Genomic DNA, 25,059 nt, shown 5'->3' on the forward strand with positions numbered 1-25,059 from the left:
GCAATCCACATACAGCAAAAACACTAACCGGGGTGAATACAGAGGCAATAACACCAAAGGAAGGGGTCGTGGAGGAAATGCAAATAGATCCTCCACTAACACCAAACAGTGACTTCTTGGCACTACCCCCAGACCATATAACACCGGTCGGGGGAAGACTACAACAATTTCTGCCAATCTGGTTAAATATCACAACAGACAAGTGGGTCAGGCAAATTATCCAACATGGCTATTGCCTAGAACTCACCTCAACCCCACCCAACATATAACACTACTGCAGCAAGAGGTAATCAGTATGCTGCAAAAGGGGGGCCATAGAACCAGTCCCACTACAACATCAGGGAACAGGAGTATACTCCCTATACTTCCTAATTCCAAAGAAGGACGGGTCTCTCAGACCAATATTGGACCTCAGGCCCCTCAACCTGTACATTTTGTCGGAGCATTTTCATATGCTCAATCTCCAGCAAGTATTACCATTGCTCCGCAAGGGAGACTTCCTAGCAACTCTGGACCTCAAAGACGCATACTTTCATATACCAATACACCCTGCTCACAGAAAGTATCTCAGGTTCACCATACATGGACAGCACTACCAGTTCAAAGTACTACCATTTGGTGTCACAACAGCTCCACGCGTCTTCACCAAATGTCTAGCTACAGTGGCGCGGCACATCTCAGAAGGCAACACATCCATGTGTACCCATATCTGGACGATTGGCTAATACACGCGCCATCGGCCCAGCAGTGTGCCAACCACATGTCAAAAACCATCCATCTGCTGCACAGTCTAGGCTTCTCGCTAAACTACCTGAAGTCACATCTGCAACCCTCCCATGTACAGCAACACCTAGGAGCAACTATAGATACACTGGCAGCAAAAGCATAACCCAATGCAGCACAGATCAACGGCATGCAAGCATTGATTCAAAAATTCAGGCCCCAACACTCAGTACCAGCACAAGTGTTTATGCAACTAATAGGCATGATGGCCTCGTGCATATTCATAGTCCCTCATGCCAGACTACACATGCGTCCTCTCCAAGAGTGCCTAGCAAGGCAGTGGAACCAGGCTCAAGGGCAATTACAGGACCTAGTGTTAGTGACCAGTCGGGCACACAACTCTCTGCATTGGTGGAATCCGAAAAAACCTTTTCAAAGGACGACTGTTCCAAGAGCCTGTCCCATAAATAGTGTTAACCGCGGACGAATCCCTACTAGGATGGGGAGCCCATGTCCTACACTACACAGTACAGGGACTATGGACTGTACAACAAAAGAAGATGCACATCAACCTTCTAGAGCTGATGGCTATCTTTCTAGCTCTAAAAGCATTCATGACACACTTATGCAACAAATCAGTGTTGATCTGGACGGACAACATGACAGCTATGTATTACATTCAAAAACAGGGAGGAACACACTCGCCACAGCTGTCGCACCTAGCTCAAGCAATGTGGAAGTGGGCCATTCAAAGGAACATGTTTCTTATGGCAGAGCTCCTCCCAGGCAAGGACAATCAAGTAGCCGACCTGCTCAGCAGGCACAGTCAACAAATGCACGAATGGGAGATTCACCCCAAAGTGCTCCAACCATTCTTCTGGAAGTGGGGACACCCGGAGATAGATCTGTTTGCCACAAGCGAAAACGCAAAATGCCAGTACTTTGCTGCCAGGTTCCCACATTCACAGTCACAAGGCAATGCGATATGGATGAACTGGTCAGGCAAATTTGCGTACATTTTTCCCCCAGCTCCTTTAATACCGCTGGTGGCACGCAAACTACGCCAACATTCACTGTCGCTAATCCTAGTTGCTCCCACATGGGGCGAGGCAACCATGGTGCACAACGTTCCTAGAACTGTCAGTGGTGCCTCATCAAAGACTGAGACTCACACCCAATCTTCTAACTCAGAGCCATGGAGAAATCCAACATCCAGATCCGCAACAGCTGAGCCTGGCGATCTGGCTCCTGAAATCCTAGAGTTTGGATACCTAAACTTGCCTCCAGACTGTATGAACTTTATCAAGGAGGCAAGAAAACCCACTACCAGGGCATGTTATGCAGCTAAGTGGAAACGTTTCGTCATTTACTACAGAAACAATGATATAAACCCACTTAATGCTTCTACTCAAAACATTATTTGCTACCTCTTGCACCTACAACGCTGCAATGTAGCCTATTCATCCATCAGGATACATTTATCTGCGTTAGCAGCATATCTTCAAAACAGGTAACACCTTTCACTATTTAGGGTGCCAGCAATTAAAGCGTTTATGGAAGGACTCAAACGCGTAATTCCTCCAAGACACCCACCTTCACCAGTCTGGAATCTGAACATTGTTTTAACCAGACTTATGGGACCACCTTTTGAACCACTACACTCATGCAAAATACAATTTCTTACTTGAAAGGTGGCTTTCCTTATTGCCATTACTTCGCTTCGAAGAGTTAGCGAGCTTCAAGCCCTAACTATTCAAGAGCCATTCATCCAAATACATGCAAATAGAGTAGTTCTCAGAACAAACCCTAAATTCATTCCAAAGGTGGTATCCCATTTCCACATAAATCAAACCATCGAACTGCCAGTGTTCTTTCAAAATCCACAGACAGTAGCTGAAAGGGTCTTGCATACTCTAGATGTCAAAAGAGCTCTGCTATACTATATAGACAGAACTAAGGCATTTCGAAAGACAAAACAGTTTTTTGTTGCTTTCTCACCGCAACAACAAAGGCAATCCTATTTCAAAATCAGGTATAGCCAGATGGATCGTTAAATGCATCCAAATATGTTATTTAAAAGCCAAACGCACCTTAACAGTTCCCCCTACGGCGCATTCCACACGCAAGCTAGGGGCATCCATGGCTTTCCTGGGTAATATTCCTTTACACGAAATTTGTAAAGCAGCCACATGGACAACAACACATACATTTACAAAACACTATTGTGTAGATGTACATTCAAAACAGCAAGCTGCTGTAGGACAGGCTGTTCTCAAAACTCTTTTTTAGACTGCTGCAGCTGACACAGGTAGCCACCGCTAAGGGAGATACTGCTATACATTCTATGCACAGATATGAATTCAGCAGCCCACATGCCTCGAACGGAATATGCTACTTACCAGTATGCATCTGTTCTTGGCATGTAGGGCTGCTGACATTCATATCGCCCACCCACCTCCCCAGTGCCTGTCGCAGCTGCAGCATTCACTCTTTGCATGGGCATCTCTTACTGTACTATACTCCATCTCTGCCACAATGGCGAAAACAATCTGAGGATGGAGAGGATGCCCATGCGCACTGTAGTCCGAAGGAGGAGCCACCTATCTCGTGATACTTCGAAGACTCTTCCAGGACAACAATGTGCAATCATCCGGACCCAACACTAGGCGGCGATCTATGCACAGATATGAATGTCAGCAGCTCTACATGCCAAGAACAGATGCATACTGGTAAGTAGCATATTCCTTTCGTTTGCATTACTGCATTTGCTTCACACTGTGTGTGTTATCTTGACATTTGTGTACTGTGTATACTATGTATATATCTACTGTCGTCCGTCCGTGTGCCTCGAAGGCACGAAAAAAGGGCGGAACTGATGTCATCACTCCAGCGTGGGCCTATTATATTGTCGGTGACATCAGCCGAGTCGCGCGCGATGCCGTGCCTCTGTGACGTCGTCCACGTCGGCGCAAAGCTACAAAAAGAATTTTCGAATGTTGCTGACGCAAGGGGATATTCACAAGGTGAGGAATCCACAGGCAGATATTGTATCTACCAGAAAAAGCGTTACTGAAGGTAAGTAACTTGTTCCTCTGGACTCTCCTCGCCTCCGGCGGTGCGGCCGCTCGCAATCCTGGTGGGCCTGGCAGTGCTCTGGCAGTGCTGACTGTTGCCGGCACAGCTGCCACTAGTCAAGGTGCAGCCTGGTGTTTTGCGGGGAGCAGCCAGCTGGCTGCCTGCCGCAATTGATCATTTTCATGCCCCCTCTTGCTGCGCAGCGGCGGGCGGCCATTGGGGCATGAGAGAGTACGTTTCAGGTCAAACAATTGCTTTGTCACTCACACATGGTGTACCTCCTGCATTGCGTACACCAAGCATGCACGTGTCAGAGACCACCTCGGTTCGAGCAGGCACCTCGCCTGGTGCTCTTTCCCCAATTCTACCCGTTTCACTGGACTACAACCATTCTTTCAACAATTTCAATTAACTTCTTTCACACGCAAGCTTTAAGAGGCAACGTTACTTCAGCTTTGCGTCAAAGGCGAACAATCTCACAAAATGACACCAGCCGCTGAAAATAAAAGTAGGCTCAACTGAGGGCCCCAGAGAGTCGAGTCTCCTGCCTGAGTGCTGTGCACTCCGATTCCCCCGCCGTTTCTGCCTACTTCCTCAGAGTCCGGACGTGACGGCAGTCTACCGCTGGCACATCCGGATTATAATCCCGGCCTCCATGGTGCCACACCAGTGATTGACAGCAGGGCGAAACAGCAGCTGCGGCTGAGTGCAGAGACTCATTGTAGCATTCTCAGCCACTCCAGAGAGGCTGAGAGCAGACCGGTTAACTATTTACGAACTCTGGCTAAGCAAGCAGCACGTCTCGAGCAGCAGAGCCCGGGCACAGGTGCCGCTGGTGGCGCGCCTGGCTGGTGGTGGCAAAATGCGTGACAATGCACTTCAATGCGGTGATGCGGATCACCGCACTGAAATGCGTGAGTGTCACACCTGTTGCGTGATGCTTGGCAGGACTGTGCAGACAGGGCAAAATCCGATTTTTTTAAAAAAAAATTTATAACAAACACTTGCGTGTAAAGCATTGACAGTTCTTGGCCTTGGGGTTGACCACCACACTGGGAAACCTCACAACCACAGAATTTTCTTTAAGAATAAATCCTGGTTGAATATAAGGAGGTGTGACCTGCCTGGCTTTCACCAAGATCTCCCTGTCACTGTGAGTTATTTGTTGATCATGCAGGACATGACTATTACATATCTGTTTTCAACTTACAAACGTCGTTGTTTAGCTGAGTGACGAGGCAGAGGAGTGATATTGGCTGTCTCTTTTCTCTCTTGACCCATTCCCTTTTTCCTGCTTCTCCTATTTGTCTCACCCTTCATTCTGTGTATCGTCAGTGGTTGCAATAATGTGTGGAATAGCATATGGCTACCGGTGGATCAAAAGAAAAATATCAGTGCTTTTTGACCTTGTGGCTTAGATCCAGGACACCTTACTGGTGCTAGTTTCTAAATGAAATAATCCCATTAACATAAAAGACTAAGATATCCTTCATTGGCCAAGTGTTCCTCTTATTGAAGGTTAATTCCATCATGAAAAGAGGAGCATTGAGTTGATGTCTTCAGGCTGGAATTTCTGCAGAGTTGCCATAGCTGTGCTCCCAAAAGACAATAGTGCTTGTAATTATGGTTGATTGATTAGTTCATCTTTTGAAAGTGGGCATCCGTATACCAACTGCCTTTCTAGGCCAGCTAAGTAGACACCAGTATTACGCTAAAATAGAAGAAAACTAAATTTATATTAGCAACTAAACAAGTTTTCATGTTCTTGCTGAAAGAGTGTCTTGTGCATTCTTCACTTAAAGAGTGTTGGACGTGGCCCTTTTTGCAAGGTCATTCCAGGCCTTTTTGCCTTCCTCCTGTATTTTGTCTGACCTGTTTTTGTTGGTTTTATGACTCTGGGCACTTCATCACTGCTGATCGATGCTAAAGTGCATGTGCTCTCCCTTGTAAACATGGTAAGATTGGTTTGCACCTGTTTGGCATATTTTATTTACCTGCAAGTCCCTAGTACAATGGTATCCCATATAACCAGGGCCTGTAAATTAAATGCTACTAGTGGGCTTGCAGTACTGCATGCGCAACCCACCGAAGTAGCCTTTCAAACCTGTCTCAGGCCTCTGCGCGTGCAGTTCACTGCCGCAGTGACGTGGCATGTAAAGTGGTTTCCACGTCTGCAACTCCCCTTATACTACATATAAATCATCTCTAAGGTAGACTCTGGCTAGCCCATAGGCAGGGTGCTCTGTAGGTAAACGCTGGGGCATGTGCCTTAACTGTGTGGCATGTCCTGGTAGTGACAAACAGCCTATTTGGTTTCTCACTGCTGTGAGGCTGCCCTCTCCTAGGTTTGCATTAGGGATTCCCTGGTATATGCTTCAGTGGACATTTCTGACATGAGGGGAAGTGTGACCATGATTGGTTTGTTTTGAATAGTAGTGATAAATCCTGCTTATTGTGTAAAGCGGATTTGTCATTACTATTTTAGAAATGGCACTTTTAGAAATTGGCATTTCTGTGTGCTTATGCGTCTTTTTGCCCTGCCTGGATGTGTATTCTCTGTCTGGTTTTGACTGACAGGAGAGAGGGGAGGTGCATTCACGTTAGAGAGTCACAAGGGGGATTGCGGTGTATCCTGCCTTTCCTCGGTGACTCAGCAATAGGCTGAATAGACCTTGGCTGCATTTAGAGAAGCGGGAAGAGTTTCCCTTGCACCTGAATAGGCCTGGTCTGCATTTAGAGTGGTGGGAGGAGTTACACCTGAATATGGCTGAGCCTGCCTTCTACAATGCTTTCTCCACCCCCCTGCAGTGTGTTTGGGGCCTGGGCTGGAAATGTGAATGGGGTGTTGTGCACTTCTAAACAGTGTTTGAAGTGCCCCCGGAACAAAGTCTTTGGAACTATAAGTACAGGGGCTGTGACCCCATGATTTTGAACACTGCGTGGGACTTGTAACCAGCCGCAGCTGGCTCTACAGACTTGTAACCAGCCGCAGCAGGCTCTACAGACTGCACCTGGTCAGGAGGAACTGTTATGCTGCCAGGAGGATCTGCCATTGATCTCCCTTGTCTGTTGTGCTGACCTGTGGCCTGTTGGGTCTGTAAAAAAGGACTGCCAGCTCCTTCGCAAGACCTGTGTGTGCTGGCCTGCTACATCCACCCTAGTTGGGTGCCCCCAGTGACCTCCCAGGGCTTGGTGGCCTGGCCTATGGATGGGAGAAATTAGCAAAGGGCGAGCGCTTTATTTGTACAAGTGCATGGTGAGCGCTGTATTTCCTAATGTGGAGAAAAGGGAGTGGCCCTTGGTGGGTGCTGTATTGGGCAGTACCCCTCTCCACGATGGGTGTGTGTGGCAGCGCAAAGAGGGTGTGTACTGCAAGTTGCAACGGGAGGGGAGAGCCTGAATGTGAAAGTACTACGCCCCCCCCCCCCCTCCCTAGCCTCCACTGCGTGTTCCCGCTGGGGGACGGGGGGAGGGGGGGTACTGAGAAACTACAGAGTGCAGGAGTCTCCTCCGCATCTCCGGAGGTGGCCCTGGACCTGAAAAGGTTGCCTAGCAACCTGCTGAAGCAGAGGGCAACCCTGCCCAATACTCTGTAGCATGTGTGCTCCGACCGGAAGTTGCAATAGCTGCTGGGCCTTAGGAGAGGTAGATGGCCTACCGGAGTCCGGAGACGCGCTTCGGCTCCTGAGGCCCGATCCAAGGAGTAAGAGGAGCAGTGGTGCCTCCGGAAGGAAAGACGCCAGAAGCTGCAAGGGCCGTGCTGCTTGAACCCGCAGGGAGCTAAGGCCGCCCGGGGGATTCCCGACTCTCCATAGTGCAGGTAAGTTCCCTTACTCCAGGCCACTACGCGGGGGAACCCAGTGAGGTCTCATCACCAGATGAGGCCGTGCGTTTGCGCAGCAGCTGCCTTTCGGCCATTCTCATTGTGAGGAGGATAGGGTGAAGGTGCCCTTCCGCTTTTGTGCAAACACGTACTTGTAGGGGGGGCCGTGTGGGGTGTGGGTATGGAGATGTCCTGTGTTAGCGGCAATTGCAGAGTGAGACCTTGGAGGAGGCCCCCGCTTCGTAGCAGTAGGAACTTGCTGCCTTGGAAAACATTACTGGGCGTACTGTAATCCCAGATGTAGGCGTGCAGATGCTGCTGTGCCCGGTCTCCCTGTGAGGATGACCGTGCAACATGTAAAAGGAGCGCTGTAATAGGTTTCTGCATCATTTCATGCCCTAATGTTGGGTATGTATTGTCTTATTCCATAGTGTGCCTTAATCTGCTCCATATTCATGCCTTGTGAAGATGTATACTGTGGTTATGCCTTGCAATGACAGGATAACAAGTATTTTTTCAGGACCTGCATAATATTTACAGTGTTGGCGTAGGATGTTTTTGTAATATGTTCATCCTATAAAGTGTTTACTTGATTGCACGACCTATGCGGTTACGACTATTGCCTTATGGCAAAGTGATTTATGATCTAAGTGATGGCATGACAAGTGCCTAGTGGCACAGTGATTTATGTAATTGTGGTCTGTGTTTTATGAGCCTGACTGCTCTGCCAAGCTACCAAGGGGGTGAGCAAGGGTTATCTTATGTGTGTAACTCCCTTACCCTAACTAGAGTGGAGGGGTCTGCCTGGCTTAGGTGCATACCCTAACCAACCAGGAAACCCATTTTAACAAAGAGGAACAGTATTTCACAGCAAAGGAATAAGATAGGAATAGGAACTTGATCTTTTCCATGTATTTTTAGTTTTAGGAATCCCCTGGCGTAGATTCTCCTAAGATGGCACTAGATGATATCTGCACAGTTTGTCTTGAAGGACCAAGTCCATTAATCCCCTGCGTTACTATACACAAGACTGAACACAATTTATTTGCTAACCGGGAGCTGCCCAGTCTGGCCAACTGACCAAAAACTTTTACTGCACTTTCGATTGAGCAGAGGGTGTTGTCACTGTATTTTGAATACCTTGGGAGATTCTGATATTTGGAGAGACTTTGACACTGAGATATTTGGGAAGTTCTAAATAAAGGGAATGCCCATTGTATAATATTGAGCGTATCCTGGTACTGCTGATTATCTTAAATGTACTGGTGAGCAGTAGCGGGAGAATAGTACTGATGGAACCTAGGGCAATAAAGCTTGCCCATGCAATAGCATTAATATGGAGCCTGAGAGTCAGATTCTTATCTTTCCGGAAACCTATGTTACGAACCTTCTTGACAAGAGGATATGGAATATAAGAGGGCCAGAAACTGCTGTTCCATATGGCAACTTGTCCTACCACCACAACTATCTCCATCTTGAGTGAGTTCAGTTTAAGGGAGATGCCAGCCATCCAGCTGGCAATTCTCTTAGGCAGTCCTTGAAAAACAGCTGGATATGTTTTATATGTTTTATATCTTTTAGTACAATTTTGATGTAATCTGTGCATGTGTAAAAAGTGAGTCCATGAGATTCTATAAGACAAGCAAGTGACATGATGTGGACGTCAACATTGAATATCACTGCTACACAGCTTCCGGTCAAATTTTGAAGGGAAAAAAAAACGCCATTCAATCCTAAGCAAGCCTTGCAATATACATGTTTTTTGTGGTAAAAGTCCTTGTGTGACTAGGAGTTTCAAAAGCCGCCATGTAGTCTAAAATGATCAATCCTGCTACCCCTCTTTCCTCTACCAGTGTGTTTAGAGTATCCAGTACAGCAATCAACACTGGGTCGGTGCTTCTCCTAGGTTGTATACACGCTTCAGCATAGTGTACGACAGTGTTTCCCAAACTGTGGTCCGCGCACCCCGAGGGGTCCGTGACACATTCCCAGGTGATCCCCCGGCAGCAGTTTGAAAAGCACTGTGAAGTTCCTGGTAAAATTAGCAGTTTTCGAGCAACAATAAAAGTGTCATGAAAATGCCAGTGATTAATGTATCTGCTGGAGAGAGTTGAGTTTTGTCCAGTGGCAGCTTTGACTTATCCAATGTAGCACAGAGGTTAATATGCCTACTGCAAAGAATGTGTACCATACATTTTGAAAAACAGTATTTTATGTGCATAGGTCAGTCTGTTACTGCTTTTGTTACTGAGATTCTTTTGTTACTGTGCAATTCATAAGGGACAATCGTAATCTAGCACAGTGACCTATAAACTCTCATCAAAGAGCTGCGTGCAAACTGCATGGTACAAGTTAGTAACTTATGTTTTTTCCCAGTCTATAATTATCTGGATGCTGCTAAAATGGTTTATTTGGATGGAAATACATTTTTATTGTTAAAGTCAATGAAACCACTGTGTTATGTTCGGAATCCTGAGTTTGTGCTTCACCAGACCAAGCACTCTTTAAAAATGCCTAGCAGTATGAATGACATGTGAATCCTACACCTTATAGTCCCCTTTGCCTTATGTAACATTTTCTATACATTAATTTTCATATATGATTCATTGTCTCTGTATGTGTGTGATGTAAAGTGCTTTGACATTCTACAATGGTAAAAGAGATGCTATAAAACATATCAAATACATGTGACAGATGGGCTATGGAGAGATGAGAGGCCCTGTTTGAGGGTGATAATAAGGGAATCATGGAAAAAACCCCAACAAAGATTGTTGTATCCTGATGCATAGTTAGGTCTTCATTTACTATTCTTTAAAAGCTAATACAATTCATTATATAATGATAACTGTTTTTTAGCCTGCACCATTGTTTCCTACATTTTTGGGGTGGGCGAGCCTCCCAAAGCCCCCTTTGTAATGGTCAGGCCCACTCACTGCACGTGGTGTGCACCAAATAGGGACTGGTCGGAGAACATTTGCCAGGGCTGCTTTGGGTTTCCAGTCTGGCCATGGCAGGAGCAGGAGCCTCGTACTGCGAAATAAAAGCAACCATTCAAAAGTTAGACTTGGAGCTGCAGCACCAACCTTCCCTATAAAAGGTTTCATTTTTTTGCAATTTCTTTCAATATAAAATACTAAGGGGATATTTACAATACAATTGGCGGAGCATGTCGTTAGCCTCCTTGGCTTAACGACATGCTCCGCCACTTCAGAAACGCAGGGCTGCACCATATTTACAAGAATATGGTTCAGCCTTGCATTTCCCCCTGCACTGGTGCTACACTTAGCAGTGTAGTGCCAATGCAGGCACCTTTGCACCATAGTGCAAGGGTGTCTGCATGCGATTCCTGCACATGAACAATTTTAAAATGCCGTTTTGTCACTTCTATGAGTGCTGCCTAATGCAGCACACATGGAAGTTACAAAATGTATATTTTTTTAAAGATTGTTTGTGCCTGAAGTGTCACCTTCCTGAACATAAACAACCCAAGGTGTTTTCCATGGGAAAAAGCAAAATCGAGGAGAAATAACGTATTTCTCCTCCTTTCGCCAAGTTAAGACCAGGTTGTCCTTCGTCTTAATCTTATGCTGCCTCCTATTTACGTTGCCCTTGTAAAGGGCAGCGTCAAAATCAATGGGTGTTTAGGTGGAACACCCACTGCCCACCCCTTTCATGCTAAGTATTGCGTGAAAGGGGGGCTTATTTACAAGGCAGCGCTAAGTCACATTAAGTGGCTTAAAGCTGCTGTGTAAATAAGGCAAAGCCCCTATCGGCACAGGAACATCACAAAAATTGATGTTCCCATGGTGATAGTCGCTTGTAAATATGCCCCTAAAACCCTTAGTAATTCGAGTATTTCTTTTGTGTGCACATGTGTGTTTAATTTTATCGAATTACTGTTATGTTTTAAAATTAAATCCTAGAAATTGCCTGGGGGTCCCTGGCTTTCTGGGTTGACTCAATGGGGGTCCTCCGGAGTCAAAAGTTTGGGAACCACTGGTCTACGATGTTGTCATGGCCAATAAACAAAGGAGGATGTTGAGTATCGTGAGTTGTTTTCAGTGTATACAATGCATCTGCTTTTTCAGCTGCCTTTTTTGCACTGCTTCAGCCGAGTCTCTAAAAATGTCAAAAAGTTCTTGACAGTTTGCATGTTGTATTGACTTCTTTGGGACAATACTTCCTTGAACTTATTGTCTTCTGCAGGATTCCATGCTCGCCTGAACCGCCTGCCGGGAGCGGCTGCACGCTGTATCCGGAAGGGTCGCCGGAGGCTTGTTGGCAAGGTACTATCTGTGTTCAATAAGCAATGCCTTTGTGAAGTGTCCAGAAGGTGTTCGTACTCCAGCTAAGACCTCCTGTCTTCAAAAGTACAAGCTAATTTACAGTGGGCCAGAAGTACGAAGATTCCTTTCGCAAAAAGTGGTTGCTAGTTGCACACTGACTTTCTAGGAATGGAATCTGAGTTTGTACTAATCATAAAATATCAGATTGTAGTGGGTTGCTGACCGACCTGCTTTATGAATATTAATTAGGTGGGTCTTTATTTGTGACCCACCATGATTGGCTACAATCACAGAGCAAGTGGCCTGATCAGCAGACCACCATCCTGTAATTGCTTTTCAAAATTAAAAACTTTTTATTTTTGTTTTAAAGCCGCCCGATTTTCTGAAAGGAAACGAAGCAGCTTTAAAACTAACATTTTTTTGTTGAAAAATGTCAGAGAGAGTTGACAATGCCCAGTCCTCCTGAAACTGCCAACCCAATTTGCTACTGCAGCGGGCACCAAGAAGACCCCTTCCTTTTTAGGGCTCGTCCTTTCCTATTCCGCAGGAATAGGAAACAAGCCCTAATGCAGTCAACCCATTTCTTAAGGCCAAGGGCTCTCAGAGGATTTTGGGAAGTGCACGCCGCCTCGTGCACGAGCTTGCCTGAGCCTTCTGCCTATCAGCCTGCCAGTTCTCCTCCCCTAATTATTCACTTCACGAGTTTGCCTGATCCTTCCCCCTGCCACAGGCCGTGCCTCCCTTCAGCATTTCTCCATGGCCGCAAGGCCACATCACAGGCTATCCGCTGCCCCTCGATTAATTGGATTCACACTAATCTGTCAAGATGCGTTCGTTTTCACCCCTTTGATTCACTGCTTGCAAATGCGCTTTCACATGAGGCTTTTCCCACTGAGTCAAAATAATGCTACTTAGGAGTTTTCTTCATCCTGCAGGCTTTTGTAAGAGGCCCGATTCTCCCCACTCTCAGACACAGTGTTGACATCTTTCGGTCTCCTAGCTCGCCCGCTCCCTCCCAAAATGGAGGCAACACATTAAAAGTGATTAAAGGCACATCAAAACGAGATCACTAGCAAATACTTTTCACAATAATGCCCTAGTGCAGGCAAAAGTATTACGCTACCTTCAGCTTTAGTATACTTGCGGGCAGGCTGTTGTCAAATCATTTATGCAAATTAGATGTATATACCGTGCACATACGTCAGCTTGCAAAGCCCGATGCATTGCTTTGTTCGCTCTCTAACGCTCCTCCGCCCCTCCTCCACCGCGTCACGTGTTAATTATAAACATATGTGCAAACGCGCTTCAATCAAGTCGACCCCATCTCCTTGAGCCCCCCTTCGGAACAGTGATGAAGAGTGCATACCAGTCTCAATAAATTTGGTTAAAGAGTTTTTGTAATTATTATCATGTGCGAGCTGTACATCAATTTTTTTTTAAAATAGTTGTTGCCGTGCCTCGGTGTGAACACAACTTTACCAGCCTCCTGTGCTTGTTTTGCATCCCACATATGCCTACGAATAGATTTCAATCTGTCCTTCTCTGCTTGTTAGCGCTTCATTAGCCTGCCCTTGTTTCTTTTCTAAAGTGTCGATTTTCACTCCAAACCATCACACTATCACAGACTTTCGGTCTGCTTTTGGCCAGCCAAAACCACAATTTAAAATGGAACACTTTAGCCTTTTGTACGTTTAGGAAATATTTAGTAGATTAACTTGAGGGCCTCTACACACGTTTATGTTTCTTTTTTTGTTTTAGTGTTTTGCTTAGTGACATTTAGAATATACACAAAGCACTGTAAAAAGGATTCAGCCCCCCCGCCCCCTCCCGCTTTCCACTCGCCCCGAAAATTTTTATCATTACACTTTACTTAACCGGTTTTAAGTGAGCCGGGTCTAAGCGGGGTCTAAGTTTGATGTTGGTTATTGGTTTCGAACGGTTTTGTGGTCGCCGGCATTTTGTTTGTATAACAACATTGTAGCATGAGTGTTTGATGCAGTAAAAATGTTTCCTGCTACAGACTTGTTCAGTTTTAATGCTTCATGTTGTTCCTGGCAGTATTGGCCTGCACATGTCTGATGAGTTCCTTGGTGACGTGTGTCTGTCGTCCCACTCCAGTAAACAGGCAAGCGCTTGACTTTATTTATTTAGCATGTGCTGTAGAGTACAAAGTACACCCACAGGTATATTTTCCCTGAAACACACTCTCTAAGAGAAGATCCACCCCTCACTTTCCGTAACTTGTTACATTTTTATATTCTCCCACTGGGCAAAGTAACATTCGCTGTGGGCTTAAAAATATCAGCATTAGTTAATCACTCGTGCATGGCTTACTTTTTTTGTATCACTTGTCCACTCTCTCTCTCTCCCTTCACTCACTCTTTCTTTCTCTCTCTCTCTCCTCACTCTTTCTCTCTCTCCCCCTCTCTAATTCGCTCACTCCTTAATTCTGTCTCTCCTCTCGCTCTCCCCCCTTCATTCTCTCTCTCTCTCTCCCTTTCTCTTTCGCTTCCCTTCATTTACTCTATCTGCCCTCATTTCTCTCTCTCTCTTTCACTCCCCTTCATTCACACTGACAGGAACAGGGGGTGCATCTCACACAGACAGGAACAGAGGATTCTTCTCACACAGACAGGAACAGAGGATTCTTCTCACACAGACAGGAACAGAGGATTCTTCTCACAGACAGGAGCAACATCGGGCGCATCTCACACAGACAGGAACAGGGGGCACATCTCACACAGACAGGAACAACAGGGGGCGCGGCTCACTGACAGGAACAACAGTGGGCGCTTCTCACACAGACAGGAACAACAGAAGGTGCATCTCACAAAGACAGGCAATAGGCGAATTGTTTTAGCTTGCCCCCTCTATCAAAAGCCTGGGTTATCTGTTCGCGTCCATTCGTTTAATTTCTCTCTGTGGCGCCAATTCACCCTCTCTGTGAGCTTTTCCAGGTGCGTGATCCGTCACTTGGCGCTGACATGCAGAGCTGCATTTTACATGGCAGTATTTAGGAATATTCGGGGTTCCCAAATGTGTGCGTTTGGGTTCTTTATTTGCTACATATGATGTCCCTGAAAAAAAAATGTGGCATTGTTTTAGCTATGTCCCCTCTCTTTTTCTATCTCTCTTTCTCTTTCACACCTCTCTAATTCTCTCTCTCCTTCATTCTTTCCCCTCTCTCTCTGTCTTTTTCCCCCTATATTCTCTCTCCTCCCCTTTCTCTCTTTCTATTTCTATCCCCTTCATTGACTCTCTCTCCCCTTTAATCTCTCCTCTTTCTTTTTTCCCCTATATTCTCTCTCCTCCCCTTTCTCGCTTTCTATATTTATCCCCTTCATTGACTCTCTCTCCCCTTTAATCTCTCTCCTTTCACTCTCTCTTCTCTGTCACTCACTCTCCCACTTGAGCTCCATCTGCCATTTCTTCTTCCATTCTTTCTCTCTCGTTTTTGCTCCGCCACTTCCCTCATCTTTGGCCTGCAGGTTGTAAACCTCTACACAGCAGACAAGGAGACTCTCCAGCGGTCTTATTACAGTGCTGTGTAGTTCTAACATATAACTTACAGATTATATCTTTTGTTCAAATCAATAATCTATTTATGAAAGTTTGTTATACCTATCTATTGTCACACTTTCTTTGTCAGATGGATGATTTTACAGACAGCAGCATTAATTATTACATTGTGCTTTGCTGTATTCTGAAACAAGAAGGTGTGACGGGACACATTATGCTTAGTTTCATTTGAAACATGCACTGGCAAGCCATGGGCATGCTGCAGCTCCCGACTTATGTAACTGCTGCTTTCAAGCTTGTGAACAGAAGCTGCTTGGTTGCAAGTTAAATGATAATTCAACCCCACACACACACAACCCCCCACACACACAACCCCCATACACACACAACACACACACAACCGACACACACACAACCCCCCTACACACACAACCCCCCTACACACACAACCCCCCCTACACACACAACCCACATACACACACAACCCCCACCTACATAACCCCCCACACACAACCACCCCCACACCCCTACACACACAACCACCCCCCCACACACACACAGACACCCATACACAGACATCCCCACACAGACATCCCCACACACACACACACCCAAACACACACCCCTCACCCTCACACCCTTACACCCCCTCACCCTTACACCCCCTCACCCTTACACCCCCTCACTCGCACACACCCGCACACACCCTCACACACCCTCACACACCCTCACACCCTCACACACCCTCTCACCCTCAAACACCATCACGCCCTCACACCCCCTCACACACCCTCACTCACCCTCATACACCCTCATCAGCATAGCATAACAAAACATAGCATGGCATAATAAAAAAAGCATAGGATACACCCTCACCCACTCACCCTCACCCTCGCTCTAACACACCCTCCCACCCTCACCCACCCTCCCACCCTCACCCACCCTCCCACCCTCACCCACCCTCACCCACCCTCACTCACCCACCCTCACTCACCCACCCTCACTCACCCACCCTCACTCACCCTCACCAGCATAGCATAACAAAACATAGCATAGCATAACAAAACAAAGCATAGGATAGGAAAACATAGAATAGTAAAACAAAGCATAGCATAGCAAAACAAAACATAGCAAAACACAACAAACCATAGCATAACAAAACATAGCAAAACAAAACATAACAGAACATAGCAAAACAAAACATAACAAAACAAAACATAGCAAAACAAAACATAGCAAAACAAAACATAGCAAAACAAAACATAGCAAAACAAAACATAGCAAAACAAAACATAGCAAAACAAAACATAGCAAAACAAAACATAGCAAAACAAAACACAACAAAACATAGCAAAACAAAACATAGCAAAACAAAACATAGCAAAACAAAGCATAGCAAAACAAAACATAGCAAAACAAAACACAACACAACAAAACACAGCAAAACAAAACATAGCAAAACAAAGCATAGCATATATAACAACGCATAGCATAGCAATACACAACATAGCAAAACAGCTTAGCAAAACACAGCATAACAAAACATAGCATAACAAAACATAGCATAACAAAACATAGCATAACAAAACATAGCATAACTAAACATAGCATAACAAAACATAGCATAACTAAACATAGCATAACTAAACGTTCGAGGCATATGGGCTGCAGATGGTACATTATGAATAGATCGCCATCTTGTGTTGGGCTCGGATGATTGCACTTTGTTTTTCTCTTGGAGAGTCTTTTGTATCTTGGTGACTCCTCCCTTGGTTGGTAGTGCGCATGGGCATCGGCTCCATCCTTAGATTGTTTTTTTCCGCCATCGGGTTCGGATGAGGATCGAGACGCTCCAGATCAACTTCAGGAAAAAGTGATTTATCGGCGCGTATTCCCTTTCCAATTCGACGGTATTGTTATCGAACGCGTTTCATTTCCATTCCGGCGCGTTGCGAATTCAACATCGAAGAAAAAACTTTGATCTACGTCGACGAACAGGAGGCCTTTCTCGACGCAGTCAAGCCCGGAGTCCATGGAAAGGACTCCATTCAAAAAATGTCCAACGTGTGGTGCTAAGTTCCCACACAAGGACCTACATGAGGTGTGCAACCTCTGTCTATCGCCTGAACACGAATCCAGGGACTGCGAAGCCTGCGCAGCATTCTCCTCCAAGCTAACGATTAGAAATCTTCGGGCTAGAAGACACGAGGTTTCCAGAATGCAGTCGGAGGCGATCCCGGAGCTGTTCGGAGACGAGCAACTTGAGGAAGAAGAGGATCATGAGGATCATGAGGATCAGTCGGGGTCGGAAGGGGACCAGTCGGATGTCGAAGAACTCGACGTGCAACAAACCGTGAGTGACGACGCCCCCTTACCGAAAAACCGACCCCGTGTGGTAACGACCCCGCCTTCGAGCCCGGTCAAACCGCAGAAAAAAGTTTCCGACGCCCCGCCCTCGGGCCCGGCAACGAAACCGAAACTGAAACCGAAACACTCGGCCTCCCACCATGTCGGATCCGAGAAAAGGTCGACATCAACTTCGACACCGAAGCTTCATACAAGGGAAAGCTCGGCATCGAAACATTCCATGTCGAAACAGAAACATGATTCGTCGTCCAAGATTCACTCGATACCCAGGAAGTCGGAATCGAGTACACTCGGTGCCGAAAACACCGAACATTGACGATCGAAAACATAAGCACCTTTCGGAACCAAGTTCGGTACCGATTCAGGAGCAACAGACAGATCCCAAACAAAAGATTTTGTTTATCGATCCGCAAACTGGCAAAGTAGTGACGAAGAAGAGAAAGAATGAACAGACAGAAGATAAATCTCTTCCTTCAAAAAAGAGAACACTGGGGACAAATACAACTCCTCCTGCTTCTCCTCGATCTAAAGTCACACCCTCTTCTCCTATTCCTCACACTAGGCCAAATATTCCTACACCTTCCACACCAAGACCATCTACACCTCAGTCTGATGTAGACAGTGATCCAGGGGAGGGAGAACCTCAAGGGGATGATGAAACCATCCCAGATGAGGATGACCCATGGGAAAATTATGACGTAGGGTCAGATGAGGACAACGACCCAGAGTTATATCCCTCAAAGCCTTCACCACCTGATAACACAGGGTTTGTACAGCTCATTAATAGGGCAGCAAAATATCATAAAGTAGATATACATACAGAACCTCAAATAGAGGATTTCCTGTTAGAGACGCTACCTAATGCACAAAGAACATCAGGTACTCTTCCTATGTTGAAGGGTCTTCTCAGTCACACAGAAGAAATATTCAAAGACCCAGTGAGGGCTAGGGTGTTAAACCCAAGAATTGATAAAAAATATAAGGCGGCTCCAAAGGATCCAATATTTATCACAGGGCATGTACCTCTGGACTCGCTTGTAGTTTCAAACGCTCGTAAAAGAGCAAACTCATTATCTACAGGAGAGGCTCCTCCACCTGATAAAGAGTCAAAATTAATAGATGCATCAGGCTAGAGAGTAGCATCACAAGCGGCAAATAGCTGGCGTATAGCCAATACACAGGCACTACTTGCACGTTATGACAGGGCACATTATGATGAATTAGAAAAACTCATCACACATCTCCCCAAAGAACATCATAAAAAGGCAGATCAGTTAATACAGGAAGGTAAAATAATAACTAATACTTCCATTAAGTGCGCCCTAGACGCAGCAGACACTGCAGCAAGATCCATCAACACCAGTGTCATGTTAAGGAGACATGCATGGCTTAGAATCTCAGGATTCAAACAGGAAGTACAAACGTCCTTATTGAACCAACCATTTGATCAAAAGACACTTTTTGGTTCAAGCACAGATGAGACCTTAGAAAAAATGAAAAAAGATACAGAAACGGCGAAGTCAATGGGAGCATTGCAACAGCCAACACAAAGAGGTTCCTTTCGTAGATCCACCTATAGAGGGGGCTCAAAGAATACAGGAACAAATCAGCAATCCACCTCTTTCACACCTACATCACCCAAAGGCAATTCAAGAGGTAATTACAGGGGTAACAACAACAAAGGTAGAGGCCGCGGAAATAATAACAACCGCAACGCCTCAACCCCAAAACAGTGACTTCATAGAACTCCCCCCAGACCACATAACACCGGTCGGGTGACGTCTATCACAGTTCCTACCTGTCTGGGAAAACATCACATCAGACAAGTGGGTGAGACAGATTATCCAACATGGTTATTGCCTGGAACTCACAGCTACCCCACCAAACATCCCCCCCCAAACAGCGTCCAATGAGTCCAGATCATCTGACATTGTTAAAAGAAGAAGTACTAGCACTTCTACAAAAGCATGCAATAGAGAAGGTCCCAAAAAATCAACAAGGGACAGGAGTATACTCTCTATACTTCCTAATCCCCAAAAAAGACGGGTCCCTAAGACCAATATTGGACCTCAGACCTCTCAATGCTTACATAAATTCGGAACATTTCCACATGGTCACGCTCCAACAGGTACTCCCTTTACTGAAGAAAGGGGACTTTCTTTCTACACTGGATCTAAAAGACGCTTACTTTCATATCCCAATTCACAAAGCCCACAGAAAATACCTAAGGTTTGTAGTGGAAGGACAACACTATCAGTTCAAAGTCCTTCCGTTCGGGGTCACAACGGCACCAAGAGTGTTCACAAAATGCCTAGCTGTGGTGGCAGCACACCTAAGAAGACAACAAATACATGTCTTCCCCTACTTGGACGATTGGCTAATAAAGGCCAAGTCACAAGAAGAATGTCTTCACAACACACAGAAGACAATTCAATTGCTGCACCACCTAGGGTTTACGGTGAACTACAAAAAATCACACCTGCAACCAAACCAGATTCAGCAATACCTGGGGGCTACTATAGACACAGAAAAGGCAATAGCATACCCCAACCCGATCAGGATACAGACAATGGTCGGGTTAATACAAAGATTTCAACCACAACACTCACTACCAGCACGAGTGTTTATGCAACTGTTAGGCATGATGTCCTCCTGCATACTGCTAATACCACATGCCAGGCTACAAATGCGTCCGCTACAGGAGTGTCTAGCGACACAGTGGAATCAGGCTCAAGGTCAGATTACAGATCTGGTGTTGGTAAACGACCGGACGTATCGCTCTCTGAAGTGGTGGAACACAGAAAACATTTCCAAGGGACGGTCGTTCCTAGAACCAATTCCACAAGTGATAATAACAGCGGACGCATCGCTCTCCGGATGGGGAGCGCATATGGACAAATACACAGTGCAGGGGAAGTGGAGTGTGCAGCAAAAGAAACTGCACATCAACTACCTGGAACTATTAGCAGTATTTCTAGCACTAAAGGCTTTCCAAATGCAAATAACAAGCAAGGCAGTCCTGATCAGAACAGACAACATGACTGCAATGTATTATATTCAAAAACAGGGGGGACACACTCTCTCCAACTATCCAGACTAGCGCAGGACATTTGGAGATGGGCCATTCCTCAAAAGATTTATCTGTTAGCAGAACACCTACCAGGAGTTCAAAATCAGATAGCAGACATCCTAAGCAGACAGTCAGAACAAGTACACGAATGGGAGCTGCACGACCAAATACTGCAGCCATTCTTCCAGAGATGGGGGCAACCAGAGATAGATCTGTTTGCCAATCATCAGAACGCAAAATGCAAAAACTTCGCATCCAGGTACCCACACCAACGGTCCCAGGGCAATGCACTATGGATAAATTGGTCCAACAAATTTGCTTACGCTTTCCCTCCTCTCCCACTAATTCCGTTACTGGTTCGGAAACTGCAGCAACACTCAATGACAATGATACTAGTGGCACCCACGTGGGCAAGACAGCCGTGGTTCACCACGCTACTACAACTCTCACAGGTGCCAAATCAAAAACTAAGATTATTACCCATGCATCTTACACAGAACCATGGAGAAATAATGCACCCAGATCCCAAACAACTGAACCTAGCGATCTGGCTCCTGAGGTCATAGAGTTTGGATATTTAGATTTACCACCAGAATGTATGGAAATCATTAAACAAGCAAGACGTCCTACCACCAGAGCATGCTATGCAGGAAAATGGAAGAGGTTTGCTATACACTGTAACAGTAAGCACATCAACCCTCTGGACGCATCCACTAAACAAATCATTTGCTATTTACTACACTTGCAGCAATGTAACTTAGCATATACCTCTATCAGAGTTCATCTCGCAGCCATAGCAGCGTACCTACAAAACAGGCAACATCTTTCCCTGTTTAAAGTACCAGCAATTAAAGCTTTCATGGAGGGACTCAGAAGAGTCATTCCACCAAGACGACCACCTTCCCCAGTCTGGAATCTCAACATAGTACTTACCAAACTAATGGGACCACCCTTTGAACCTATGCATAGGTGTGAAATACAATTCCTCACATGGAAGGTGGCCTTCCTCATAGCTATCACGTCACTTAGAGTAAGTGAGTAGCAGGCTTTTACGATTCAAGAACCATTCATGCAGTTACACCAAAATAAAGTGGTTCTTAGAACAAACCCAAAATTCTTACCAAATGTAATTTCGGCATTCCACATCAATCAGTCAGTGGAATTACCGGTTTTCTTTCCAAAACCACAAACAGTAGCGGAAAGAGCCCTACATACATTGGATGTTAGAAGGGCAATACTGTACTATATAGAAAGAACACAAACTTTCAGAAAGACAAAACAGCTATTTGTTGCGTTTTCTCCTACACATAAAGGCAATCCCATCTCTAAAGCCGGCATTGCCAGATGGATTGTAAAATGCATTCAAATATGCTACTTAAAAGCAAAGAGAACATTAACTGTTCCTCCTAGAGCTCACTCTCCACGTAAACTAGGAGCATCTATGGCATTTTTGGGAAACATTCCACTAGATGACATATGCAAAGCAGCTACCTGAGTTACACCGCACACCTTCACAAAACACTATTGTGTAGATGTGCACACAACACAACAAGCTAGAGTGGGACAAGCGGTATTAAAAACTTTATTTCAGACAGTTGCAACAGACACGGGCAACCACCGCTAGGGAGAGAACTGCTGTATAGTCTATTCATAATGTACCATCTGCAGCCCATATGCCTCGAACGGAATATGCTACTTACCAGTATGCATCTGTTCTTGGCATAGAGGGCTGCAGAGTGGTACATGCCCTCCCAGCCTCCCCGGAAACCTGTGTCTGTTCCAACATTATCTTATTTAGATACACTTACATGGGCATTCTTATCTGTATTCTATCATACTACTCCATCTAACCCTACTATGGCAAAACAATCTAAGGATGGAGCCGATGCCCATGCGCACTACCAACCAAGGGAGGAGTCACCAAGATACAAAAGACTCTCCAAGAGAAAAACAAAGTGCAATCATCCGAGCCCAACACCAGATGGCGATCTATTCATAATGTACCACTCTGCAGCCCTCTATGCCAAGAACAGATGCATACTGGTAAGTAGCATATTCCATAGCATAACTAAACATGGCATAACTAAACATGGCATAACTAAACATGGCATAACTAAACATGGCATAACTAAACATGGCATAACTAAACATGGCAGAACTAAACATGGCAGAACTAAACATGGCAGAACTAAACATGGCAGAACTAAACATGGCAGAACTAAACATGGCAGAACTAAACATAGCAGAACTAAACATAGCAGAACTAAACAAAGCAGAACTAAACAAAGCAGAACTAAACAAAGCAGAACTAAACAAAGCAGAACTAAACAAAGCAGAACTAAACAAAGCAGAACTAAACAAAGCAGAACTAAACAAAGCATAGCATAATTAAACACAACAAAACATAGCATAACAAAATATAGCATAGCATAATTAAACACAACAAAACATAGCATAACAAAATATAGCATAGCATAATTGAACACAACAAAACATAGCATAACAAAATATAGCATAGCATAACATTGTTATTTGTAATATCAATACATGTAAGTCACGTAAATAAAACACATATTGCATTACAAATGCTATAGGTGTCACATTTGCGAAAGTTATAACTATTGGCATGGTAAATGTCAAAGCTATTAATTTCGCTATTTTCAAAAACAAAACCTAAAGAAAAAAATGTGTCATTTACAAGACCAATAGCTCAAACTTTCCTAATACGAGACCTATTGCATTGCAAATGCTTGTTTCTGAATGAGTTATCACCCTATCTTTGGAGTAAGTAACTTATCAATGGTTAGCGACTGCTATCCCGATCACAAACCATTGATGTATAGGTTCTCCATTCACATTTTAGAAGGGACTCCCCCAACATGCCCCTTCCAAATTATAGCTGGTAAATCCTTTTTAGCAGTTGGCAAAACATTACTGACTCCTAAAACGGATTAAGTGCATACCAACTAACTTTTTGGTGATTGTAAAACCTCTGATTTATTTTGAAGTGGAGTTTTTGTGACTGCAAAAAAGGTTTAGTACATTTGGTCCATACTTTGCTGGTTACTGAATATAAGCTCCTAGGCCACATTTTTGCTCTGCGGTGTGAATGCTGGTCATGCACTGATACCCTTCCTAGCTGTCCCTAATCCTGACTTGCAGTGGTTTGCCTCTTCAACACCTCAATGCATACATGTAGCTATGTCATTTAACATTAGTTTAGACCAGCAGAACTCTGCTGGTGCACCTCTGTCCTGACTTGTAGCATCCACTGATATCCCAAGCAGGGGACTCGCAACCAAACTTGGACAATGTACCTCGTTTGTGCATCCTCCCTTTTTTTCACTAGCCATTAATTGGACTCTTGCGCAGGGCTGGCAGTGCAGCTCAGACCTGACTAATAGCACGTGGTCCCTGTGTGTTTTTTAAGAGAGGTTCAAAGCTTATCCAGTGCTCCTCATTTGTGCAGTACCCACAGATTTCCGGTGTGCAGCTCTCCCCAGGGCACAATGAAGGGGAAGCGGCCAAGGTAATTGGTGTTATGACGATGCACAGTTAGCTGTGGAGAAAGTAGACTCCCAAACTCACTTCATGCACTGTTGGATTCACTTCAAGTCACCCATTGATCTAACCTGGCATGCTGCTTGTCTTCCTGAACTGGATGGTCCCCGGGGTCTTGGCCTTTTATGATAAGTAGTTCCCTACAAATGACTGTAACCTCATATTTTGACGCATCATGCTGGGACATCGTATGATGCCCACAATATGTGATGTTTGAATTTGTTCACTTGGTGCCTAATTTACTAATTACTGGTAGCACAAATATGGTCACAATTTGCACCCACTATGAAATTTAGCAAACCAACCTATTTAGTAATAATTGGTTTGCTAAATTCCGATTTTTAGTGGGTCGCATTCCGAATTGCGACTCCTCTGATTAGTGGTGCTTATAGGGATGGTTGCCTGCTAGGGTCAGCAGACCACGTCTGCAATTGCTTTACAGTAAAATAAACTTTTTTTTTTAAATGCAACCGGTGTTCCTTCAAGAATGGGCTGCGTGTAAAAATGATTTCTTTTTTTTAATTTTTTTATTTTGAGAGTTCACAATGGTCTTCCAGACAACTGCCTTCTCCCCAACATATTTTTGTATTTCTATTTTTTAAGTTGGAAGTTGTGAATTCATTACCACCCTAACT

At 45.0% G+C, this 25,059-nt stretch overlaps 1 protein-coding gene across 1 annotated transcript in view; it reads left to right on the forward strand.

Annotated features, from left to right (window-relative positions):
• GPATCH2L (G-patch domain containing 2 like) overlaps positions 1 to 25,059 on the forward strand; it is a 177,855-nt gene that overhangs the window by 15,779 nt on the left and 137,017 nt on the right. The window contains exon 2 of the mRNA XM_086939455.1: positions 11,828 to 11,907. Coding sequence (XP_086795581.1) covers positions 11,828 to 11,907 — 80 coding nt within the window. The remainder of the gene's footprint in view (positions 1 to 11,827; positions 11,908 to 25,059) is intronic.

This window comes from Lissotriton vulgaris, chromosome 9 (genome assembly GCF_964263255.1).
Source record: "Lissotriton vulgaris chromosome 9, aLisVul1.2, whole genome shotgun sequence".
NCBI lineage: Eukaryota > Metazoa > Chordata > Amphibia > Caudata > Salamandridae > Lissotriton > Lissotriton vulgaris.